This window comes from Notechis scutatus, chromosome 1, assembly GCF_049901735.1.
Source record: "Notechis scutatus isolate UNSWTSFEM ecotype Mainland chromosome 1, rNotScu1.2, whole genome shotgun sequence".
Lineage (NCBI taxonomy): Eukaryota > Metazoa > Chordata > Lepidosauria > Squamata > Elapidae > Notechis > Notechis scutatus.
This window is the reverse complement of record NC_142009.1, coordinates 25,739,675-25,750,917: the sequence shown is the minus strand read 5'-3', so window position 1 is coordinate 25,750,917 and position 11,243 is coordinate 25,739,675. Positions and strand designations below refer to the sequence as shown.

General features: G+C 41.9%; 1 protein-coding gene across 2 annotated transcripts; it reads left to right on the top strand.

The window, feature by feature from the left end:
- The first annotated feature begins 6,051 nt into the window (after positions 1–6,051).
- Positions 6,052–10,693, top strand: CCDC121 (coiled-coil domain containing 121). 2 transcript variants are annotated; one of them, XM_026671492.2, is made up of 2 exons: positions 6,052–6,370; positions 8,909–10,693. In XM_026671492.2, the coding sequence occupies exon 2, from the start codon at positions 8,911–8,913 to the stop codon at positions 9,784–9,786; it is 876 nt and encodes a 291-aa protein (XP_026527277.2). In that variant the 5' UTR covers positions 6,052–6,370; positions 8,909–8,910; the 3' UTR covers positions 9,787–10,693. The 2 variants fall into 2 exon arrangements, with proteins under 2 accessions (XP_026527277.2, XP_087815306.1); XM_087959180.1 differs by having other exon boundaries at positions 6,357–6,370; positions 8,839–10,693.
- Positions 10,694–11,243: the final 550 nt, after the last annotated feature.

Sequence of the window (11,243 nt, the reverse complement as noted above, 5' to 3'; positions counted from 1 at the left end):
TTCTTTCTTTCTTTCTTTCTTTTCTTTCTTTCTTTTTCTTTCTTTCTTTCTTTCTTTCTTTCTTTCTTTCTTTCTCTTTCTTTTCTTTTTTTCTTTTTCTTTTCTTTCGTTCTTTCTTTCTTTCTTCCCTTGCCTTCCTTCCTTCCTTCCCTTCCCTTCCCTTCCTTCCTTCCTTCCTTCCTTCCATCCATCCATCCATCCATCCATCCATCCATCCTTCTTTCTTTCTTTCTTTCTTTCTTTCTTTCTTTCTTTCTTTCTTTCTTTCTTTCTTTCTTTCTTTCTTTCTTTCTTTCTTTCTTTCTTTCTTTCTTTCTTTCTTTCTTTCTTTCTTTCTTTCTTTCTTTCTTTCTTTCTTTCTTCTTTCTAAAATATTCGAAATTATCTATTTTCTTGCTAAAACTAGCAGGGTAGATCTCTAGTTGCTTGAATCATTTTCATTCTCTCTCTTGATCAATCTTTCTTTGTTGAAAAACCAGTAATTTTGGGTGTATCGCGCCCTCTTGCTGACAACAACAAAAACAATTATTTAGCAAGCTGGTGCAGAGACGTCATTAAGACATAACAGCCTGGCATGGCTAAGGAGTCAGAGGAAGCTCAGCTATCTATAATTTGGATTCTCGCATCATAGATTTACACAGCACACGAGACTAGGCTGAAATGGGTTTGGGTAGTTCATGATTCAATATGCTGTGAGAATCCATCAGTTACCTTGACATGCTGTTTACATCAAACCACTATTACAATTATTTAGGGGGTGGCTTAGTATGTTATATTGACACAGATAAAGTGTTTTAGTCAGCCAGTTTTAGGGTGTCATATATGAACCCAGCCACAGAGTGGCTTAAATAAAAATGGATTCAGCAGAAGGCAACATTTTCAGGACCTTGGAGAGTTCAATGCAAGGAATGGTTGGGAGAGATGTTGTGTCAGCATCTATTAGTGATGAATGAAAGCTTTAAGAAGGTTAGCAAAGCTAAGAGTTACTTCTAAATCAGGGGTGTCAAACTCATGTTGTCACAGCGGCATCATGTGAAGTATGGGGACTTTTTTTCCCCTTCGCTAAACCAGGCGGGGGCGGGGCCAACACATGATGCATCTGGCCCACGGGCCATGAGTTTGACACCCCTGTTCTAGACTGAATGGCTCCATGGCCTTTCAGGCTCTCTTAATACAGTTAATATACTCTACAAGTATTTAATATTTTCCCCTCTTCTGACATATTAAAATTACAACTTTGCGTAATGAAAGACCTAACAGATAAAAGAGCAAATAATTAATTATGACTTTGTTACGATTATACTTCATTTAAAAGGCAAAAATGCCTACTGCGTTTTCTGTATTTACACAACCTTTCCGTGTCCCTGTGAAGTCCCAATTTCTATAAAATACTGTTTGCCTCAAATCACCTCTTGGTGCAATATGGAATCAGGGCACCATGTGGTTCCAACTGTCCAGTAGCAGTACAAGATTCCCTTGTAATGGGCTTGTGGTGCCTTGTTTTGTTGCAAACTCATCATGATAACATTGGCTAAGCATTTAATATTTATTTATTTATTATGTATACCACAATTACAACTTAGAAATATAAATAATAAAACATAAGATTGGTTGATTTTATCATTAAAATTATTGGATAATTTTCTATGTTTCTCAGTATACTGTAAACTGTAAAGTTGCTAAATATAATAATTTCTTTATACATACATACATACATACATACATACATACATACATACAATAAGACAGATTACTCAAACACCATCTTCAGTGCACATCATGACCATGAAAATAAACACAAACATACATCCTTTGCACTCCACACATTGAACCAAAAACCCACAACACCGCACCAACACTGCACTATACAGTAGAATTCAGCAGAGCTACTGCCCTGGGATAGAAGCTGTTTTTCAGCCTATTTGTCCTTGTTTTTATTATCCTGTACCGTCTGCCAGATGGTAATAGTTCAAAACAAGGGTGCCCATGATGAGATGGATCTTTGAGAATGTTTTGAACTTTCTTAAGGCAACAGGAGCTATAAAGCTCTTCCAGAGAGGGAAGAGGGCTACCAATGATCCGGACAATGACGTTAACCTTCTGGGGTGCTTTCCTATCTGCCACTGTGCAATTGGCAAACCATACAGAGGTGTAGTATGTTAAAATGCTCTCCATGGTGCGGTGGTAGAAGGTCAACCAGCAGTTGTTCATTCAGTTGTTGTTAGCAAAATATATGGTATTTTAAGATATTCTACATTATATGGTTGTCCTCATTTAATGTCCGCTCAGTCACTGAATGTTTCAAGTTAAAAAAAGAAGACACCAAATGAGTGGTACTTACACCGAGTTCTCCTAGTTGCAGCCATTTATTTCAGCATCCCACAGACATGTGATTGCCATTTGCAACCTTCACTGCTGGCTTCTGACAAGCAAAGTCAATGGGGAAGCCAGCAGTAGATTGCAAATAGCAATCATGTTACTGCAAGAGGGTGCAAGATTCTCTACCTGGAACTCCTGTTCACAAAGTTGTCAAGTGTTCGTGACATCACACACCTTATTGCCGTGTTGCTTAGTGACAGAACTCCTGGTCCCAATTACCATTGGTAAACGAAGATTACCTGCGTAACCTCACTCCTCCATTTTGATCCAACCCCCTTGCGTTGGAGATGAAGCTGGAAAAAAAAAGCATCCTGAATGAATTGCCATGCATGGGAAGCCGCAGGAGCTGCTGCTTTTCTCCGAGTAGTGAAAGGAAGTCATGGGCTGCAAGCTCTGTCCCTTTCATACAGTATATATGGATGGCGTCACGAAGCCTATGCACAAAAGAGCCAGGGCTTCAGTGTCTCATATGTTGCAGTGCTGCCTGTATCATGCTGCCCTTATGGATGCTGTCCCTGCCACATCAGAGAGGGTATTCCTGAATTTAAGGAATTCTAGCTTGAAATGGTTTGGGCATCAGTCCAAATATTAAAAGGAATTTCCTACAGAAAACAAGGAAAATCAGGAGAATTAGGGAAAGCCAATAGCACACAGAAAACAACATTAGTTACATATTAGCTACTTAAATTTGGGGTGATGTGGTGGCCTAGAGGTGGAGCTCTTGCCACACAGTCAAGAGGCTGTGAGTTCAATCCTAGGTAGAGGCAGATATTCCTCTCTCTCTAGGTACACTGAGAATATATCTGCTGAACAAAATTCCACATTGGCAACAGGAAGGGCATCCAGCCATCAAAACACTCTGCCCATTCAATTGCCCAGACTCCACCCCATAAGGGATTATGAAGATGATGATGATTAGCCATTTGAATTGAAACTTGGTTTGGGGTGCATATACAGAGTTCCTTGCAGAGGAGAGAGAGTCTGAGAGTATTTTAAGCCTTCTTTGTATGCCTCTTGATTAAAAAGACTAAATAATTAAAAAGATTCAAAGACTGAATCCACTAAAAGTGGATCCAGAATGGTGTGAGCTATTAAACTCTAAGCAAAAGGGCTTCTTTTAAAATGTGACTTTGGTAAGATATTGGGTCATTTTAGATTTTTGAAGGTGGACATCAAACCAAATGTACAACCGGAGATGGACACTGAACACTGGTAAGAACTCATGTCTGAATCTGTAAAGTAGAATAAGAGCAAAAAAATATATCAGTTCTTTGTACTTATTGCATCCACAGAGCCTGGATCCTCAAACATGTTCCATGAAACCCAGACTCTTCTACAGAAGGATGGGCAAACCACCATTCCAAACCATAGCTAATGTTTGGAAGATAAAGATGCTCGTAAAGATGAGATAAAGATGCTCATATCCGCTCTCATTTAGAAACCAGCTGGACAGAGTCTACTGGGATGCGTGGAGCAATGTTAGGTAGAATTATCTGTGATTCTTTTGAACAGAAAGTATCAGAAGAAATGGAGAAGTTTTTCTATGGTTTGAATGTTGCCACAATCAACTTGGCTTGACCCCCGCCTTTCATGTCTCCTCCAGGCAGAGCATGTATAGCTGGATTCGGGAGGCTGTTAATGTTTCTTTGAATAATATTGTTTGCCTTGAAGGAGACACCTCCTACATGAACTTAGCCATTCCTGACGACTTTCCACCTAATTTCCAATATTTCTTTTCTGATGAAGTTTGTAGTGTAGGTAATGGGGGACGTATAGCCCAGAAGGAGTTTGTATGTAATTTGAAGCTCATTGTGGACTCATAGTTTCTGCTGAAACAGCAGGTAGAAGCTGTGGCAGGAGAATCTTTGATGGCTCCATCAGTTAATAGTGGAATTGTTTAAGTATTTCTAACAGAAGACATCTTTGCCACTCCAGGGTGAGACCAGCTACTATTGACATGATTGCTAATTATAGTTAGAAGAAACTTCTTAAAGTACTTGCTTCAAAACAAAGGAAAGGAAGTTAAAAGACTGACATTTCTCCTGAATAGCTGGAGGTTATTTAAAACCACCATGAAAGAGGCTTAGATAAAATTACATCAGGTATTAGATCAGATAATGTTGCTAACAAGCCCAAGAAAATGCCAAAGCTCTTAATGATCAGAATAAAGGGAAAAAAGGAATCCTACCTTAAAATTCATAATCTCCTGTTAAGAATAAATTAGAACAGAAATATAAATTATAAGAGTTATCACCTGGTGGATAGAATAATTGCAATTTGCAAATGGAATATCTCTTCTGCCAGCCTACATGGAGCCGAACTCCATCACTTTAGCAAAAAGGAAAAACACTCTGCAATCCAAGACTGTAAATGTCAAACCTGGAAGGATTATACTGATTTGTCACTACCTATTGTGATGCCCTTCAAATCCCTTTGCCAACTTTGCACAAGTCTTTACTCCAGAGTTATTGGGGCTTACGATTTTCTTTCCAGTAGTCAGTTGAAACCTAAATATTCATATGATAATTGAGAGTCTTAAATATTTGTATTTTAAAAGGTCCTGCAGCATAGAGTGTCTCTTGGAAGCAAGAGGGGCCCTAAACTCTTGTTCTGACCCAAACCTTGTTCCAAGGAAACAAACACAAAACAGAGGTAACAGTAAAACATTTTAATGATTCTTTATGAATTCCGTTCCTTCACAGTTAAAAGGCTGTTTCAAATTAATTATCTCTGATAAGAACAAGCTTGCCAAGGTTGTGCAAGGCTTCCAAGAATACTAGATAAAGTTACTAAGAAATATTTCAAACACAAAGAGTCTCCAAACACCAACCAAGATACTCCGAATGTCCACAAGGCTTGAGTGCAACAACTTCTTTGCTTCCTGCAAAGAACTCCGGTTTCTCAGCTAGCTTTTATCTCTTAAGGAAGAGGCCATTACCTTGCAGCCTTACTCCCGAGTCGCCCGTGCTGCTGCAGCTGCTCTTTCCTTCTAGCAGCCCTGCACGCACGCATACTGGACACAGGCTCCTCAGGGACTTCTTCATCACTGCTGCCAGCCACCAAAATTTCCGAAGGCAGCATTCCACTCCCTGATGGACCTGGCTCCATCCCTGCATCACACACAGGCCCCTCATCTGAGACCTCGCTCTCTGAGGCCTCAGCCGTCCACACCTGCTGCCGCAAACCACAACAACTCTATTCTCAACAATTCCCAGAAGCAGAGAAATAGAGAGACAGAGAGACAGAGATGAGAGAGACAGAGAGAGGGGTTGGGGGGAGGGAAGGGGGAGGGAGGTAGAGAGAAAGAGAGAAAGATGAGAGAGGGTGGGGGAGAGAGAAGGGAATTTCATGCATATGTGTAAGTTGATCTGGTTAAATACAGCATATAATATAAACAAAGCACTCCCTTGCTCTCATTGTCAACACCTCATCAAAGATTACTAAGACCAAGGGTTTTCACTCCACCTTCCAACAAATGGCTGAAACAGATGGAGAGGCCTATAAAAAGGAGGATATTTGTAGCTCAGAGCTGAAATGAGGGGTCCTTGGTTATTTGTTTTGCACATATTTAATTATCCAAACTAAGTAACAACACCAGGACTGTGCAATGCAGCTCTGACCATGTTACCTAGTTCAGATAATGAACATCTGCAAGACAGCAAGCCAGCTCAGAGACCCCTCAAATGGAGAAGCTTCAAGAAGTACACAAAGCCTTCATCCTCAAGTTTGCAGTGGCAGTAAGAACTGGCCAGGCTGAATATCTCTTGTGTACGTACAGAAATGTATTGTCACCCAACTCCTCAGCTTAGCAGTAGCTGCTGTAGTGAGCCAGACAGCTTGGAAGGCTGCATTTTCCGTCTTGGCTCCTGAGTCACCAGATGGGTATGAAAAAAAAAGCCACTCCTCCTCCTCCTGGAGCCACCCACTCCCAGGCACTAAGCAACAAGAAAACACACAAGGGATTTGTTCAAGGCTGCAGAAGAACTTTCAGGTAGGCTCCATACACTCTTTTTGTTGAGCTTCTCTCCCTCCTTCCCAGCAGAACACCCCCTTCCATCTCACCTCCTCCACGCTAATTGCCTCCTTCATAAACTACTGTATGAAAGCCCTCTGGATTTTCACTCATATCTTCTTTCCATCTTTAGAAACCCTTTAGTTCTGCCTGGCCCAGCTTTTCCGCTGCTGACTGAATCCCACAGAAATTAGAAAAATATTTCTGTGTGAACTTGAGCCTTAGGCTGATCTGGCCTCACGAGGTGGTTGGAGCAATTGCCCTTGTTGTCCCCTTCTCTTAAGGTGACCTCGGTCAAGATTTTTCTCTCTGCTTTCTCTTTTAGGAAGTCCCCCACTCAAAGAATGAAATATTTTGGGAAATATTAAAAAGGAAGAATAAAGTATTTTCTGTAAAGGAGAAATAAAAAAAATACTTAGGGAGGCAGAAACCAGCCCCAGTTTCCCTGCCCCCCCAAGCAGAAACTGAGGAGGCCAACTTTTAGAAATACAGATTTGGTAATCCATTCAGACAGACTGAACAACAGACAACAGATAATCAGAGTTGGAAGGGACCTTGTAGGTCATCTAGTCCAACCCCCTGCCCAAGCGGGAGACCCTACACCATTTCTGACAAATGGCAGTCCAATCTCTTCTTGAAAGTCTCAAGTGATGGCGCTCCCACAACTTCCGAGGGCAACTTCTGTTCCATTGGTTGATTGTTCTCACTGTCAGAAAGTTTCTCCTTATTTCCAGGTTAAATCTCTCCTTGTTCAGTTTCCATCCATTATTCCTTGTCTGGCCTACAGGCGCTTTAGAAAATAGTCTGACTCCTTCCTCTCTGTGGCAGCCCCTCAAATATTGGAAGACTGCTATCTTGTCTCCCCCGGTCCTTCTCTTTATACTAGACTCGCCAAGCCCAGTTCCTGCAACCGTTCGTTGTATGTTTTAGCCTCCAGTCCCCTAATCATCCTGGTTGATCTTCTCTGTACTTTTTCTAGAGTCTCAACATCTTTTTTATAATGTGGTGAACAAAACTGGATGCAGTACTCTAGGTGTGGCCTTACTAAGGCTTTATAGAGTGGCATTAGTACCTCCCTTGATCTCTCTGTTAATGCAGCTTAGGATTGCATTAGCTTTTTTGGCTGCTGCTGCACACTGCTGGCTCATATTTAGCTGGTTGTCCACTAAGATTCCAAGATCCCTCTCACAGTTACTGCTATTGAGCCTGGTTTCACCCAGTCTATATGTGTACTTGGTTTTTCTTGTCTAAGTGTAGGACTTTACTTTTCTCTACATTGAATTTCATTTTGTTAGATATGGCCCAGTGTTCTAGTCTGTCAAGAACCCTCTGGATTTTGAGCCTATCTTCTTGGGTGTTAGCTATTCCTGCCAGCTTAGTATCATCTGCAAATTTGGTAAGTTCCCCTTCTATTCCCTCATCTAAATCGTTAATGAAGATATTGAAGAGTACTGGGCCTAAGACGGAACCTTGTGGCACCCCACTGCTTACTTCCCTCCATGTAGACTTAGACCCATTAAGGACTACTCGTTGAGTATGGTTTGTCAGCCAGTTGTGAGTCCATCTAGTGGTGGTGCTATCTATTCCACTTTTTTCCTGCTTACTAAGAAGTAGGTTGTAGTCTACTTTATCGAATGCCTTGCTGAAATCTAAATATATTATGTCCACAGTATTTTGCTGGTCTACTAATTTAGTCACTGTGTTGAAGAATGAAATAAGATTGGTTTGGCACGATCTGTTTTTAACAAACCCGTGCTGACTGCTAGTTATTACTTTACTTGTTTCTAGATGTTGGCAGATCTGTTTTTTTAGTATCTTTTCCAGTATCTTCCCGGGTATTGATGTTAGGCTGATTGGTCTATGGTTTCCTGGGTCTGTTTTTTTTTTCCTTTTTTGAAGATGGGAACCACATCAGCTCTTTTCCAGTCCTCTGGTGGTTCCCGGTGCTCCAGGATTTTTGAAAGATATGGTGCAGTGGTTCTGAGATGACCTCTGCCAGCTCCTTTAAAACTCTGGGATGTAATCCATCAGGCCCCGGTGATTTGTTTTCATCAAGATCAGACAGGTGTTCTCTTATTATTATTTTTTGCTTATTTTAACTTTTATTTCTGGTCTGTCTTTTACAGTTATGTTTTTGGTGGGTTGAGCTATAACAAACAAAAGGTTGGTAAAATAAGCTCAGACGAGCACCTAGGATTTACACTTCCCCTTTTGCCTATAGGGTCAGCCATGACCACATAGGAATCTGATAACAACCAATAGAATATTAAAGGACGTGTTCTTGCACAGGAACAGGAAGCTCAAATACAAAGTCCAAAGAAGGTATAAAACACGCCCACTCTCAACTCCATTTTGTCAGCTGGCCCCAGAATCACATGTGGTTGGTGATTCTGTTTCACCTTTCTTTCCAATTGGCCTCCATGTTGTTTCCAGCATCTTTCTCCCAGCTTGGAACTGAACCAGATGGATGTTCCTTCCAACACTCTCTTGACCTTAACATGTCTATCTGCTTTCCAGTGATGGCTCCGAAGCCCCGAAAGAAAAAGAAAGCACAGACGGCCAGGTCCAAGCTCAAAGCTTCAAGGGCCAATCTCAAGGACACTGTGGATCCCATGCCAGACAATGACTTGCTGCTGCCAGTACAACAGGAATATGAGAGCATCTGCCGAAACCTGGAGGATTTGAGAGGGAGGAGGGCACAGCTGAGGGCACAATATGATTTCCTCCAGCAAGAGGCACAAGATCTCCAGAATGAGAGCCGGGAGTTTGCCAGCTACCTAGCCAAACGAGCTCGAAGGCAGCAGGGTCTTGTGGTTTCTCTAAATGAAGAGAACCAGGAGTTGCTGCACCAAATCCAGAAGCAGCACCAAGAAGTGATTACCCGTTCCCAGGAGCAAGAGGCAGCCCTGCAGAAAGAGCTGTTCCAGAAGGAAGCTGAGCTGGCCCGTCTCAGCTCTGAATTGGAGGGACTGCACGAGGTCCAAGCCCTGAAACAAGAGCAGACAACCCGCATTCGGGAGCTGCAGAAGGAGTTGGCGGCTGCACAGAAGCAGCATACGCAACACCTGGAGGCAGCCAAGATACGAGCCTTGAAAGAGAAGATGGCCCAGGAACAGATGGCAGGGCAGGAAGTGGAGGGCTTGGCTCAGCAGGTGCAACAGTTGGCCTTGCGGTGCCTGCAGGAGCACAGCCAGACAGTCCGCCAGCAGAATAAGGAGCTGAAGAAGGAGCTGCACCAGCTGGTGCAGCGAGTACAGAAGCTGCAGGAGCACAAGCACCGATTGCAGAAGCAAATGGAGCAGCTGTGGCAGGAGCATGGCTGTTTGCAGGACATGGCCCACCTGCGTGGACGGTTGAGCGGTAAAGGTTCTGGCCTTGTGCTAGAGGAGGAGTGACATGGCAATGGCCAGGGGAGCTGCATTCAGCCAAGACAGTCAACTAGGACACTTGAACACTTAACAGAGGGACTGGCGCAGCATTGATTAGTTGGTGTGGTTTGGATTATTTTGGGAAGGAAGAATTAAACCCCTGCAGTAATCCAATTAGAAAGTGACCAAAACGTGAACTATTGAAAAAAACGGTATGTTTCATTTAGTTTACTTTATTGTCATTGCACCTGGTACAATGAAATGAAATACCATCTTCAGTGTACATTATGACTATGGAAATAAACACAAACACATATCTATCACATTATACACGTTGAATTGAAAATCCCTGATATTGCATTCATATTGCACTAGACCCATGATGGCGAACCTCTGGCACGTGTGTCACAAGTGGCACGCAGAGCCATTTGTGCTGGCATGCGAGCCACAGGCAAACTTACCTTACTGTGCATGCGCACGCCTCACAGCTGATTTTTTTTGTTGTTGTTGTTGGTTTGAGGCCTTTTTCGGCCTCCCAGAGGCTTGGAAAAAGCCTGTGCAAGGCTTCTCAGACTGAATTATAGGCCCTGTAATACCAGAAGTGACGAAACCCCAGGTCAGGTCCTCTTTTATGGTATGACTCAATGGGCAAAGAACTTTGGTTGCAATATAATGCTTGATCAATAGGAAAAAATGTGGACAAATGAAGTTTATATTGAAAGAAAACTTTTTTAAAATGATGTATGTATGTTGGCCCTTAATGGCTGAGAAATGGTCAAATAAGTGTATAAAGAAATTTCAAATGTATGTTGGAAATGTATTTGTAAAAATAGTACTTTCTATTCATCTCTGGTGGACGGTGACAAAACAGAGATATTGAGACCAGATCTTTATTTTAATTCAGAAGATTCTTGAAATAAATATAAAACTGAAACCAGAAGTCTTTTGCTGGATAAAAAAGTTTAAAAAAATGGAACTTTGTTACTATATGTGTTGACAGCAGCGAGACTTTTATTTGCACGAAGATGGAAAGATCTATCAATTCCCACAATGGAAGGACAAATGGTCAATAAGTGATGGAGTTGAGGAGAGGGCAAAAATGACTGAATATAATAGAATAACAAGAGTTGGAAGGGACCTTAGAGTTCTATCCAACCCTCTGCTTAGGCAGGAAACCCTACAGCATTTCAGGCAAATGGTTGTCCGATCTCTTTTAAAAACTTCCAGTGTTAGAGCATTCACAACTTCTGGAGACAAGTTGTTCCACTGATTAATTGATCTGTCAGGAAATGTCTCCTTAGTTCTAGGTTGCTTCTCTCCTTGATCAGTTTCCACTTGTCCTGCTTCTTGTCCTGCCCTCAGATGCTTTGGAGAATAGCTTGACTCCCTCTTCTTTGGGGCAACTTCTGTGATATTGGAACACTGTTATCATCATGCCTCCCCTAGTCCTTCTTTCCATTAAAATAAACATATCCAGTTCCACC